Source organism: Rhea pennata, chromosome 1 (genome assembly GCF_028389875.1).
Source record: "Rhea pennata isolate bPtePen1 chromosome 1, bPtePen1.pri, whole genome shotgun sequence".
NCBI lineage: Eukaryota > Metazoa > Chordata > Aves > Rheiformes > Rheidae > Rhea > Rhea pennata.
Genome location: NC_084663.1, coordinates 86,942,619 through 86,957,824, shown reverse-complemented (window position 1 = coordinate 86,957,824; position 15,206 = coordinate 86,942,619). Strand labels below are relative to the sequence as shown.

General features: G+C 43.9%; 1 protein-coding gene across 2 annotated transcripts in view; it reads right to left on the bottom strand.

The window, feature by feature from the left end:
• MAN1A2 (mannosidase alpha class 1A member 2) overlaps positions 1–2,373 on the bottom strand; it is a 159,195-nt gene extending 156,822 nt beyond the window's left edge. The window contains exons 1-2 of one of the 2 annotated variants that reach the window (XM_062594492.1): positions 2,358–2,373; positions 1,746–2,133 (exon numbers count right to left, since the gene is read on the bottom strand). In XM_062594492.1, the coding sequence (XP_062450476.1) occupies positions 1,746–2,053 (308 nt within the window). In that variant the 5' untranslated portion in view covers positions 2,054–2,133; positions 2,358–2,373. Of the gene's footprint in view, positions 1–1,745; positions 2,205–2,357 lie in introns of those variants that run through there. The other variant, XM_062594501.1, reaches the window with a different exon arrangement.
• Between the last annotated feature and the right edge of the window lie 12,833 nt (positions 2,374–15,206).

Below are 15,206 nucleotides of genomic sequence, written 5' to 3'. Positions count from 1 at the left end.
GTTTGTTTCATTTGTCTTTTATTTTAGAATTCAATTTTGACTGCATGAGACCACAGTAACTGGTTAAGTTCAGAAATAACAAGACTATAAAGAAACAAAAAAAAAAAAAAGTAGGAGAACCTCAAAGGCATATTAGTCAGAATGTCTAAATTTATATTTTGTGCAATATTTAACTGCACCAGCAAATTAACATTATTGACAGAAAGAGTTAAGTATTAAGCATCCATCCTTTTCAGTTAAGGAGGCAGGAGAAAGAGCTCGTGGTAAGTGCTCCAAAACATCAAACAGCAAAGATATCTTAAGGAAAAATACCACAGAGTTTAGTTAGTCTTTATAATCCATAACAGAGACTAAAAAAAAAAAATAATATAAAAAAAGTCAATTACTTACCTCTTTTAATCTAGCATAAATAACATTTAAATAATTCTTACAGTATGTCAAAAGGATAAATATATTTCAGAGTGGTCCTTCAGGAACACTATCAGGACAAGCTAAAATTTCTCTAAACTTCATTATATTACTAATGTGAGTACTGAAGAGCACATTATATTTTATCATTCACCATCAACCCATTTTTATATATCTTTGACATTGAAGAGAGATTAGTCAGCTTCATTTATCTATGATCCAGGCACTAGGGGGTGATTTAAGCAATTAATATATATTAGAAGCAAATATACTGCAAAATTCTCATTTAAGTTTTTGAATCTCAGTTTGAGGTTTAACTTCACCTGACTCAACCTTGAACATTTAAAGGCTTGTGCTGCACAAAGCTTTAGGTGGCCTAAACAGGCTATCAACAGCAACAGCATGATATTTACTCCGTTTTACTGTTTTACTTCCAATTTCTTTATACTGGCAAACATAATTAAGGGAATTTAATCACCATCACCTCTGATTCTCTGGAACAACATTAAAACAAGCGATTTTAAGAGACAGAAAAAGCAATTATGCCATCTACACTAATTTTATCTCCTGCACATCACAAGCTAATGGCCTTTAGGACACTCCATGAAATCTGTATCAGAGTTCTAGGTATACTATTCACCATCAAAAAGGTGCTTTGATTTAGAACGCAAAACCTATGGAAAAGGTTTAGTAGTTTTCAACTGCTTATAGTATTCCCACAGAGCCTGTAATATCACTCTTTTTTTCCATGACTGATCTAGGGTATTGCCTAGCACAGGAAAACAATCATCTACCTGCTGCAGGAGAGCTCAGCCTTAACCTTACAGTCCTAGCTACTTAAAAAGGCCAAAATTAAATTCCCATTTGAAAAGAAAGCAAGGAGACACAACTATATACAGCAGCTGAAGGACGCAAAGATAGACAGAAATGAACTCAGAAACTAGAATATATTGGGAAGCCATAATGCTGTTGGAGTGAGTAGCAGCAGCAAGGTGCGAGGGACTCACTTTTCACGGGCCTGTCCAAACACTGAAACGCTTCTAGACAGCAGCCTCTTTTAGACATGCTAAGCAATCATAACTTTTACATTTGCCAGAAGGAAGTTAAAAAACAAACAAAAACCACAGAGAAAGTACTTTTAAAGGCTTTTTGCAGGGGAGCACGGGGTGGGGGGGGGGGGAAGAGGTGATAAAGCACCTGAAAACTACAGTGCTTAGGCCACCCGGAAGCCCTTTTTAAGGGTCTCTCTTGAACCCACTCCTACTCCCCATCTGTATTCACTTGCCATAGCAGCACAGATGAGGCATCATGTCCTTACTGGAAACCAAACCACTTACCTGTGCCGGTGCTCGTCGTGTCCTTGCCCATGGATCAGGAAGCTTCCAAGGTTTTTGTCCCCTTTGCTGGTATCCACGTGAGGAATTAGCACATCCTCCAAACCCAGGTCAAAGCGTTTGTGCTTCGAGGAGTCAGGCAGGAAGAAGAACGCCCCGAAGCACAGGGTGATGAAGGCACTAAGAATAAGGAGGAGGATAAATTTTTCGGAGAGTCTCAAGGTAGCCCTGTGGTGCGGGAAGGAGGCGGTCCCCAGGTTCAGGGGGGGCAGTCTCCGCCCGGATAGCGGTAGCAGGGCGGGAGTGGTCATCCTTCCTTTAACGACGACCCGGCGGAGCTCGGCTCATCTCTCGGCGCGGCGGCGGCGGCACCCTTCAGCCCGTGCGGAGGCTGGCGCTGGCGGCACGATCCCTGCTCGGCTCGGCCGGCTCCCGGCCCGGCGCGGGGGCGCGGGGAGGCTTCACCATCCTCCCCGCGGGCGCCGGGCCGCGTCCCCCCTCGCGCGCCCAACCGCCGCGGCGCGCGCGCGCGCGCGGGGGGGCGGCCCGGGCCGCCCCAACGGCCCCCGCCCCCCCCCCCGAGGGGGCTCGGGCCGGGCGGCGCTGCCCAGGTACCTGCGCGCCCCCTCCCGCGCTCTGCCGCGAGCAGGGCCCGCGCGGGCGGCTCCGGTCAGCGACGCTCCCCGACGGCTCGCCTCTGGGACCCCAACGGCAGCGGCGAGCGGCAGCGGGCTCCTGGGGCCGCGGCCAGGCGCGCGGCGCCTCTCCAGCTGCGTCCGCGGGGCCGGGCCGCGCAGGGGCTCATCCCCGCCGCCCCGCGGGCAACAGCACCCGGAGCCAGGGACGGCTACCGCAATTCCACTCCGGACCCTCTCCCCGGGCCCACTGCGCCTGCGCGGCAGCGGGCGGCGCAGGCGCACTGGCCAAAGCGAGGTCTCTAGGAAGCCGCTGCCAAGAGATCCCCGCCCCCGCGGTGGGAGGGGCGGCGCGCGCTGCCGGCCGCCTCCGCCGCCTGCAGCACCGGGCCGGGCCGGGCCGGGCCGGGCGACGCACGGGCGCGCCGGGGCCCGCCGCTCGCGGAGAGCCGCGCCGTCCCGCCGGCGGGCGGGCGCAGAGGCTGCTCGCGGCCCGGCGCCGCCTGCCGAGCGGCTCGTCGTTGCTCCCTGCGGGCCGTGCGGCGGTCTGGGGTCGGCGGGGCTTGCGGCGCGGATTAGGGTGCACGCCGAAAAAATACACGTGTATCCGGAGTGTTTTGGGAAACCAGTGTAGGCCGGGTTTGGTGGGAAGCGACTTAAACCAGTTCATTAGCACGACAAGGAGGCGAAAGTAATTCCTGAGAGCCTTGAAGATGGGATCAACCGCCGTGGAAGAGTAATAATGGTGGGCTGCTGTCAGTCATGACAGACACATCCGCAGAGAGCTGCACCGAGATCTAATGCAAACATGCTCACCAGACACCAGTATGTACCCTCAGTAGTCACCACTGTGCGTATACTCGGAGGTAGTTACTTTAATTTGTCTTAGCAGCCTGGATAGCAGAGTCTAAGAACAGGCGATGTCCTGGTAGCCGAGACCTAAGGATCTGCAAGAGACACGGCCAAACCTAGGCACCTCAATGGCTCTAGCAAGACCTCCCGTTCAGTGCCAAGCCACTTCAAACAGGTGGGAGTCTTAAGCCGGAAGGATCATGAAAGGGGATGCAGGGACCATCAGAGAATATCTATGAATTGTCTTTTATGGGTGGTATTTGTGACCCTTTTACCCTGCTCAGTTATGCATTGTTGGCTGCCTGCATCCACAACAAGTCAAAAGTTTTTTAGTCAGTAAGCAGTTTTATATAAAATGAAAAGTAAAGCAAAGGCCTGGACAAGGCATCTGCAAGGCACCTGCAAGAACCAGGTCGAAAGGCATTAAAAGAACAAGCACAGGTGCATAATTTAGGGAGACATTAGACCTCCAGCTCCTTTCAAGGTAGGGTGTTTTTAATTTTTCAAGATTTAACAAGATCACCAGAGCCTTTCAGCACTCAAATATTGTAGGGAGCAGAGTGTGTTTAGTGAAGCTGGCAGACTAGGCTGAATCACAGCCAAGGAAAGACAAAGGCAGGGGTGAGGACAGGTCAGTTCAGCCTGCCAAAACGCAGTTAACTGAGCTAGAGAGGACTTCTAAGGGATAAGGCAGCGCTCCCAAACTGCAGTAACACTGGTGGTATGAAAAGTGAATTGAAACCGTGGGTAGCAGCTCTTCACAGGGAACCCCCTAGCTGAGCTGTAGAAGAGTGAAGAGTCTGTTTTGCAGGTGTGAGAGCAATACCTTAAGAAAGCAGGAGAGAAAGGCTTGCAGGCATTCATCCTGCAGACGGATAGACCAGACACAGAGCTAAGAGTGGCTTCCACTGCAACTAACACTGCCAATACCTGTGTGTAATGCCCTTGATCACAGTCATAGCAGCTGCTGGTACCTGAGCAAAGCAGATTTGAAAGCTGTGGTACCAGTAATACCAAGCATTTAGGTCTTTTATCATTATTATACTTCGAATGCTTTGAATCCTTGGGAAATTATGATGGACTGTGAAAATGTCCCAAGTCCAGCTGGACATACTGAATTGAAGAAGGTTAATGCTTAGCTTCTAGTCCAAGTGTGGATATCCTATGGAAATTAATTCCTAACAGAAGTTAATTTGGGAGGGCTCCAGGGAAGGAAAGCAGCTCAGTTAACCAAAAACTCTGGTAGTCTATGTGGATGGGTCAAAAAAAAAAATCCAGACTGTTAAACACTTAGTGTTCATCACAGTACCTGAAACTAACTTCCTATACTGATAGTTATCCCCTAGATACTAGGCACAATAACCCTAATGCTTTCCTCATTTCTTCCTTTGTAAGGAAGCTGTTTATCACTATCATCAGTTATACGAACCTGAAGAGGTGAAGGCTAAATACCTGAAATGTTCTCATCCTCCTACTGTCAGGGGCCTGAGTGCACTAACAGGCTTTAATGGCCCTGACCAGCCTCACCTGAGGCCTCAGGCAGGCATATGTGACTTCAGGTGAGGCAGGTCAGAGCCATTAAGGCTGATCAGTGCACTCAAGGCCCTGACACCTGTCCCGCCTTTCTTGATGAAGGGGAAGGAGACAGTTTTCTAACTGAGACTAGTTCTATGCTCTGAACACTTCCTACATCTTTACATCCAAGCTCTGAACTACACCTTGCTGGATCTGTTTAACATATCAGAATGAGGGCATTTCCTGTGTGTCCATCCAGCTAACTTTTCCATCTAGTGATATTCTTGCTTCTTATTCTCTATTTTTTACCAGCTGGACCTACAGTAATGTCATAGGGTAGACGGGTGGACACTGGTCACTAGCCTTGCATTAGTCAGAAAGGGAAGGAAGTGTTAAGACTTCCGTGAGGTGATAGAAACCAGAAAGGCAGTGTGGGCCAGAGAGACCAAAGAGAGGGCATAGAAGAAGAGAGATGCATTACCAATGATAGCACTGAAACAGGTTGCCCAGAGAGGTTGTGGAGTCTCCTTCTCTGGAGATACTCAAGGCCTGCCTGGATGCAACCCTGTCTAACATGCTCTAGGTGACCTTGCTGAGCAGGGAGGTTGGACTAGATGATCTCCAGAGGTCCCTTCCAACCTTACTGATTCTGTGATTCTATGATACTACAATGCACTCAAGACACTACAGCGATTAAACCTAATATTTTATGCTGTTACTTCAGGATCAACAGGCTTCAACTGTCTTTTTTGCCATTTCAGCTATCTCCCAGTTTTCATCTGTAAAGTATCTTCAAATATGTTTGTATTTTCACTTGCTACACTGCTTTCATACAGTCTGAAAAAAAAGATCAGTCCATGAAGACTTTTGTTCTTCAGTCTGTTTGCCCTTTGCTTCATGCTTCTCTGCTAACTGCTAGTTTTCTTTTTGCTTTGTGTTCTTTAAAACACTGAGCAGAAAAAGTTCCTTTATAAATTTTTTCTCCATGTTTAGTTCATCATAAGGAAGTGACATTTCTTTAGGTTTTGTAGCTTATGATGACCTTTCCAAATTCTAAAACATCTGTTTCTCAACCATCATAAAGCCTTGTACTTTTAAAATTTTGTGCCCGTTTTGATTTCCCTAGTCTTACCAAAATCTAAGAGTCATTTTTCATCCTTTGATTCTGTCATACTGGGTAACATGTATATCTTTGTTAGTCTGCCAGTGATTTTCCATGCTGCAGTAGCATTGTCCTGTAGCTGAACAATACCAAATACAGAACTTCGATTGAATTAGTTATTTTTTCAGCATGTGCTACACCATATAGATTCTGCCTCTGTTAGCATTTTCTCAGAGATGCCCAGAACATTTCTCAGAAATGTCTTGTGCTGAAACCAAAAAGTTTTCACAAGGACCAGGAATTTGCTGTACTCACTCTATTGTCCTTGATCAATTACTAATGTAACTGTGAAACTGAAGTGCAAAATCAGGAAAAAAATAAAAGAGCATTATTTCTGGAAAGTTATTACTATGTTCACATTCTTCAAAGCCAGATAAAGTATAACTTTCCTGTGGAAGTACAGGTGGTTCCTACCATACCCACATGTTCTTTCTTTCTTCTTGAAATGATCACAATGATCCCTTCTAGCATCACAATCTCTGCAACAATCCTGAGCATACAGTCTGCAATCATTATTTGGAAGCATCTTCTTCAGTATTATCCTAAACACTTTCCAGTCTTTTTTCTGATCTCTAAACTCCATGGAAAGTCTCTGTAACACAACCAAAAACAACGTGCATATTCTCTGTGATGAGACAGTGACTGGGCACTGGTGAGCATACTCTGCGAAATCTAGTCTCTAGTGCCTCCTGTGGCTCTGTCATGTTTATCATCTTATCCCTCCAATCATTACATCTTTGGAAGAGACTCATAACCCACGATCTAGCTATGCCATGAGATTTTGTATTTGACCTATTCTTCAGTTCTCTCTATGCCTCCTCCCTATGTTGTCTCTTATGCAAACATACATTTTAATATTATTTCCACATGGAAATTTCACAAATCACCCTCTCCAGTCCAGATTCCATTTTGTTCCAAACAAACCTCACCCTGACTTCTTCATAAGGAAGAGTAGCCCTTGCTCATTCTCAACATGGCTAGAATGATTAATACTGCCCTAATCTAATTCTCCTATCTCCCTTCTTGATCAAGATAGAGAGCATAGTCTCCTCCTAGCTCAGACCCATAACCCATGCTTGGTCTTCTGCTCCAAATTCTCCATACAGCTCCACATCCAAACTCTGAATCGCATCTTGTTGGGTTTTCCTCTGTGTAACATACAAAGATATAGCCTTTCCCATCAATCAGCCCAGCCAGGTTCTCCCATCTAGCCATATTCTTGCTTCTTTGTGGTTCTCACAAAGGCAGTCTTGCACTATTCAGGTCCATTCAGTGTGATTCTGGAAAGATATTTTTTGTTTGTGATTGTCCCGGTTCTGTCACTTCTAGCTTTGCATCCTCTTGTCCTTCTTAATATCCCCCCTCTCCTAGCATTTCTATTTCACTGCTAAGATACCAGTTTCTCCTATACCCAGCTGACTTATAATATGAGCCTCCAGCAGCTATTTATTAATGAATCAAGTACTTTCATGCTCTTTTCTGTGCTTCCCTAAGGCACCATGAGACTTGCACATCAAAAAGGAATTTTGGAACCACTAAGGAGTATTAGACTATGCCAGTAAATTTGTAACTATGAAAACTGAAATCCAGTAATAGAAATCGCAAAGTCTAGTGTTAGAGTCAGCAGTAGCACTGTGATTCTGTAGCTGAGGAATTGAAAACAAAGTCTCCAAATATGCTTGGAAATAAGGTTTGGAAGGTGCATGGCTTCAGGACCTTGAGACCATGTGGCTCCCTGTAGTATGCATTGGGAGAACTATTCCTAAATTATTGGAGCTTGTTTTAACATACGGAAAAGGTTATGTAATGAGTTAAATGTATCCATTGCATGGTGGTCTGGTGTCAGGGAGAAGCAAAGGCTGATCGTTCCATGAAGGAAGATGAGCAGAGCACGATAATAAGGCAGGTATGATCTTACCAACAAGAAGCTGTGATGCAAGCAGAAGTCTGGGTCAAGATTTAGGCCAGAGATAGTTGTCAGGGTCACATGCAGTCCAGTGATCACCCGTCAAGTCTGTAGTGACAAGGTAGGTCTGAGGTAAAGCCAGGAAGCCAAGCTAGCAGTCCAGTTCAGGGTCAGATTCACAGAGGTGGAAGACCAAATTCAGAAGTAGCTTAGCCTTAGCTTAAAAACAATTCCCAGGGGAAAGGAGGAGCAGGCCCTCACTTATAGCTATCTTTACAACAGCTGTTCTCAGCAAAGGAACTGACCTTGAACCTAGCCAGCTAAACTCTAACTTGGCCAACTAAATTCGTAGAAGGGAGATGCGCTCAGGTCCCTGACATCTGGGTTTGCAGATGATGGGGCTTAATGACTGAAGTAATGAATGATCATTCTGATCATTCAGAGGGACACAAATCTCCCACTTCTGACATTTTACATCCAAACACAATCTGCTTCAAAAGAAAAACAGGATTTGTGTCCCGTTTTTGCAATCCTAAAAATAGAATTTCTAAGACATCTTTATGATAATGGCGATGAGAAATTTAAGTATGTAAATTTTAGTTTCCTGTTCCTGAATGTTTGTTACAGAAACAAGTAAAGATTTTCAACATTGTAAAAAATAACTCAGAGTCCTCTTAAAAACATAATTAAAATCTGTCTCCCATTGCCACAGACATACTTGAATGGACAATACGTTCAGTGGCAGATCAATCACACAATGTTCAAAAGGTTCACATTTTTCTTAAAATTCCAACCTAGATCTAGTAACAACTACAGGGAGTGTGAAAATCAGCTTCTTATTTTATTGTGAAGCTTTCTTCCATTCTGGAGAGGACAAGTTAAAATTCGGCTAGAAAAGAGAGAGATACACATCCTTACAGCTACATTTTTTGAGTATCTGCATGTCCCTGATCCTCTACACAGATCTTCATGCCTGTCTCAGTGAGCCTCCCTGCAGACATATGAGCCCAATTGCTCATATTACTTTGCAGAACTGGGGATTAGAAATTACAAAGGCACATGCCTTATAATTGCAAAGTCACTAACATATCCCAGTCTTGTTCAATGATCTTCTCCTGCCCAGCAGGGCCCATCTGTTACCATTCCACTAACTCCATGTTTTAATGAGATCCAATATTTCACTCTTTGAAATCACTTGAAATCACTTTCAAGTGGTTTTATTCTATATCTATACATTGAAAAAAATAGATTGTCTTAGAACTGCAACAAGCTGAAAAGTCAATCCTTTGAAAATCTGATTGTTAGGTAAAATGTTCTCCTTGAACTAATGCAACCAGATTAGGCTGTGGACAGCCATTGAAGAATTCTGCTGTTAAAGGGGAACATAGCATTTGATGTAAAAATGACAGGATCAGTTCTCACATTAGCAGCTCCCTTTGTTTACCACAGATTTGGAGGGATTAAGATCTCTGCAGACCCTGCACAAATAGGTCTTCTACTTTTATGTATTGGATCTCCTAGGCTATGCTAAGCCTGAGGGTGGATTTAAAGGCATCAAGCCAACTGAACAGACACATTTAGCTGCCAGGAAGCAAGCAAGAGCTGCTCTCTAAGGGATGGGGAGTCAGGTGCATTAACAGGGCCAACAGCCAGGGGTCTCACCACCAGGGCTCCATCCTACAATGTACAAGTGAGGCAGGCCTGGGAATGGCAGCCAGGATCTAGAGTCTAGAGTCTAGAGACCAAGAGTTTAGATAATTAGGCAAGTTCTTGGTGATGAGGCATGTCTGAGGTCAAGCCAGGAAGTCAGTCTGCAGTCCAGGGTCAGGATCAGGTCCAGTGATGGTAACCAGGGTCAGACACAGCCTGGTGATCACCAGGTAGATCCATAGTGATGAGGCAATGCTGAGGTCAAACCAGGGACTCAGTCTGCAGGTCAGGATCCAGATCAACAAGGTCCATGGCCAGGCAAGGGCACAGCTGTGGCTGAACTGGAGACCAGCTTTCCACCAACACAGCTGGGGCTGAGGCCAAAGGCCCAGGCCTGAGTTGAAATGGCTTCCTGAGCCTGGTTATCCCAGGTCTTGAGGAAAATCTGGAAACACTAGCAGGTTTTGACCTGCTCCACAACTGCCTCTCCACTAGATGCTATGGTCTCTGACAGTAGCATCCACACTGCAAGCGATAGCTTACCTCAGGCTCTTGTCAGTTTTGTCCCTCTGCTCTTTAAGAGAGCATTCAGGCTTGGCAATTATATTCATGTGTATATATATACACATACATATACAGCTTGTCAACACCTTTGTGTTCTTTCCTGATAAGCACTTGGAACTTGCCAACAATTTGTCTGCTGTTGTTCTCACCTCCTGACTGCTCTCCCGGCATGCACTGTATCAATGGCCTTGCTTGCCATGACTTTTCAGCATCCACACTGAACTTGTTGTACAAGCATAGTGATTGCAGCTGCTGATGACATGAAATCAGGCTATAATTATGACCAGGAGCAAATGACCAAGCACAAGGCCCTTGTGCTGGGGCCCAGGAATTACTAGACTTACTTTGTCTCTGCTGCCATGAACAGATGCAGGCATCTTGGCTGGCTTGTTGCTTACATATTTTCTCAGATTATGGCATCTTAGTGGAGAGGCAGTTGTGGAGCAGATCAAAACGTGCTAGTGTGTCTAGATTCTCCTCAAGACCTGGGACAACCAGCACTGGATGCAGCAGTGAGAGCAAAAGGCTATCTTTGATGTCCTCCAATGAGAGCTGCTGGGATCAAACTCAGATGGACAGCATACTGCCTTTGGGCCTCCTCCCTGTGCCCAGAGGTTGCTGTTGCCTTCTGGTCCCAAGTCACACAGACTTCCACCATGAAATTGGTAGTCTGACACCCATCATCAGAATGATCTTACCAGGGAGGTCCATCACTGATGGGCACATTTTCTCTACTCCCTTTGGCCATTCCAGGCATCTCTGTGCCATTGTCATTTGGCATAATATCCTGTGGAGCATATGGGTTTCATGTACCAATGTTCCCTTTTCCTAAAGACCCAAATGAACCAAAGAAGCCAGATCATGGGCACTATCATCTATTACTATTATCATGGATATTGGGCAAATGTATGATTTCTTTGTATAGATGCTGTGCTCAGGCAGCAAATTCATGTCAAACTGAGCCTGCATTCATCTAGCTAGCTGCAAGCTGGCACATGCTACAGAGAAAGCTGTATGTTAGTGTCACAAGCACTATGCTCATCCTTGCCACCTTGTCAGATTATCAGGGAGCCTATCAGGACTGGAAAGAGTAAGACAGGAATTTCCCATCTGCCTGTGCACAGGTTAAAAGCCAAGCCAGATGAGATGCTTCTCAGGAAAGATCGCATTTCTCATTCAAACATGACACTGTCCCTTACGCTTTCCCATAATCCTTCTCCTTACTCATCTAATACCTTCTTCCTCTCCCTTATCATTCTCTCCAAGTTTTATAAAAACCACATACCCCTCAGGTGTTCCCCATTCTTCCTTCCCACAGTTTCTGAGGTGATCTTATGCCTGCGTCTGTAATGAAACCTATCCAGAAATCAGGAGAGCATTGCAGGGCTTCTACTGAGAAGCTGCTACGGAAATTTGTCTCCAGAGTGCCTCCCTTCAGCAGCTAGGACAGGCTTTATGCACCTTCTAACACCCTCCCCGTTCCAGCTGGGAGAGGCTTTGCGCCTAGCAGTCTTGCACTAGTCTCTGGAGCAGAGATCTCACCCGTTGCCTGCATTCCAGCTATGATATGTGACACTGAGTGGACTCTGACTACTGCTCTGGAATTTGCCAAATTGCCTACATGCGTGTGAGCAGTAAGCCTGAACTCTTGGTTTATACTGCATTTATTTAGGTACGAATAGATGTTATATATGTACAAAGAACCCAGCATTTCCAGGAAATGTTGGTTAGGCACAACCAGATGAATAGCAGGTACATGGTAATTGTATCCAGTGCATCTTCACAGTCTCAGCTTTACTTGACAAGTACACAGCAACTGTGTCACATGTGTGTTTGAAACCACCAGGACTTCCAGCCATACAGCAGCCTAGGGGGAACAACTGTGCAGGATTCATTGCCAGATTGCAACTACCTGGAACTATCAGATACACTTAAAAATCCTCCAATTCCAGCAAAACTAACATTCTAGAGGCCAAAATAAGACTTCTTTGTAGAAATCTAGGCAAATGATAACATGGGAGGAAAAAAGATGTTTCTGCTGCTGCTTTTACTAGTTGTGGGACTGCCATTGCCACTGCTGATGAAAATGCCTACACAAATTAGGCTGGGAACTTCTCCTCTACTGTATCTATGATTACATAGCCTTGTTGTGATAATACATTCTCTTTCTCCTTCCAGAATATGCGCGCACACACACACATACATATACACATAAATACATGTGCGCACACACTGACAAATGAAAAAACTGAGCTATCACTCTTCAGGAAAAAATGAAGCCAGCTTCATCCCTTTATCTCTAGCATATATAAAAAATCTGCTGATCTTATTTGGACATCTTCAATGCTATACTTTGAGTCCTTTCATGCCTCAGAGATCTTGTCCAACCTCCCTACAAATGGTACAATGGGAGTTTGTGTTCTATCTGATAGTTTAAAGTAATGGCAGGTTGCTGTGTTATACCATAATTAGACTTTTGCATACTCCTTCATGGATAGAGAAGGAGACTGAAACCAGGCTGAATGACAGCAGAATGAGTGCTGTGTACACTGTGTATGTTTTTGTTACCTAAAACTTGCTCCAATGGGACTGAAATACTAGGGAGTCCTTAAAGCACAAATCACAAGTACCAGTAAATCTAGAAAAGAGAGTAAGTCAGTTGAAGATGATTGATGAAAATTACTAGCCTCAGTACAGAAAAAGTCACAAGAAAAATGAAGTTCTAAAATCCCTGTGGCTGCACCATGTAAATAACCTGGCAACTTTAAAAATTATGAGAGCTGCTAAAGAAATTGGAGAAGGTTCAGCTTCAACCAGCATTTTCTGTGGTAAATGAAAATCATCATGGCTAGCAAAATGGAAGATGGTTAAAAGAATGGCACTAGATTTGACAGTACTGGCTGCATTTTGTATGCAAAGATGAAGAATATTGCTTTGACATGGAAGAGCATTGTATACATTCAAAGAAATGCTACCCGTTTTCTCAGTAAGCACTCAGAAAAGAAGAGGAAGCAGGAGGGTCCACTTTTTTAATCGTGACTCTCTATGACAGATCAAGAAATTGGAGATTCATTAAAGAAATGGACACCTGAAAGACCACTGAATCAAAATCTCAAAGGTAAAACCTCTTACACAGATTACACTAATTACACATATGATACTAAGCATCACACATTTTAAATAATTTTGGTAATAGTGAAAGAAGCTAAAAAAGAAAAAAAAAAAGTTCCAAACAATGTCAGCAAAACAGCAGCTGGCACTTGTAATAGAAAATGTCCAAACACCAGGCAAAAGTCCAACAATTGTAATGAGCCGAACTAGTTCACAAAGATAGGCATACAAAGCAGGAGAACATTTGGGTTAAAGATAAAATGAATGGGAAAAAGCTCTTTTTAAACAGGATAAAGGAAGAAGGTGCAATTTCTGAGAACTGCTAATAAAAGCAGGCACAAATGATTCATAGTCTAACATATAAAACAGACACAACACCATGAAGGAAAGTGAAAGCAGAAATAGAAATAACCAAAATAAAATTATTCACACAAGAAAAATGTTTGAAATGTCAAAGAGGAAAATTTCATCCTGATGGAGAAATTCCAGTCCTGAGTCCTGGGCAGCATCAATTAAGCGAGAAGGCAAAATGGTGAAATGAGAGAGTGGAATTATACCTAGGCAAGAAACTAATTTTGGTCATAATCTCATGGGGAGTCTGCCTAAACAAAGATGGATAAAAGGCCTGTTGGCCTAAACAAGATGCATGAAAGTACAGAAGATCAGCTTCCTGTAACAAACTTGACCTAGATCTGAACAAGGTAGTTGCATCCTATAAAGTTGTACTAACAGGAAAGAGATGTTTTCCAGTGACAAAAGAATAGAGATCATTATAAATTGCAGATTTTTCACAATATCAAAGACTTGTTCTTTTGATTTGTTTGGTATATATCTGAACATGCTCTGTAGCCCTCACATTTCTTCCAAATACAAGACCCATCTAGCTATCTTCAGGCCTTCTTTCCTCCTGAAATGTTTCCTCCTTGTTTCCTCCTAGGAGACTGATGTGTTCCCCTTTACAATCAGTTTAAGGTAGACAGATGCATAATGGTCTTGCCATGGACCCTGGAAAACAAAGGAATGAAAAGTTAGGCCAAGCAGCACTACTTGCACCTTTCAAACCTCTCCCAAAGGCACATGCATTGCAAGAGTTACCCTCCACCTTAGCCTGTGCAGCTGAGCTTTTCATCTTTGGTTGCCTGAGGGGTCCCATTCCCCATCTCAGCAGGCTAATCTCCCTCCTGAACACAGCACCGAATAGCTACATGGTTAGACACAAACGGATGATCCCTTCATCTAATTTCCCTCTGTCAGTTCTTTCTTTTCTTAAAACTGTGTTGGTGCTGCTGAACTCTTCACCCTTTGATACAAGGCAGGATTAATGGCAGTTCTTAAAAACTACAAATCCCTTTTTGTCAGCACGGCCAGCAACTAACATTTCATATGCTAGCAGTTTCATCTGTCTTCAAGCAGGAAACAAATCATGACACATTCCCTGGTAACATTGAAGGTCTGAGTAAATGTTCCATTGCTAGACTTCTTTATCATTACTAAAGAGAAATGCACCTAGAAAGAAAGCACCCAAGATTCATTCTAAAAAATCCTTCAGAAATTCTCTTTATTCTGCCTTTGCTCAGTGCTCCAGGACACAGGCTTTGGGAAGCAGAGAAATATGTGGCTACGTTAAGCCCTTCTGTTACTAACTGGGAAAAAAAGGAGGTTGGAAAGTTGAGATTAAAAAGAGATGCAATATTTTTATACAATATTTTTAACAGAATCAGTTATGATTACTTTCATTAGGCTGCATAAGGATTTGAATTCTAATCCTTTGTTTTCAATTACCCCTAATTTACTCTAATCACTTTTCTGAGAAAAATCTCCCATGTCTGACTTATCAAGAAGATGGACTTTCATTTGTTAGTTTTAAGTAAAAACAGTTACCACATTTTTTATCAGGAAAACAGAAGGGATTTTCCATTTTGTTGCAACCTTATCTCCAAAATGTGTCAAACTTGAGCAATGACCTAAAGAAAAAAAAGTGTTCTAATTTAAATGAGTGATCAGACTTCAAAAATGTCATGTTAAATTGGTGTAGTCAATGTGGTTGTGCTACCGTTAGGGAAGATGCA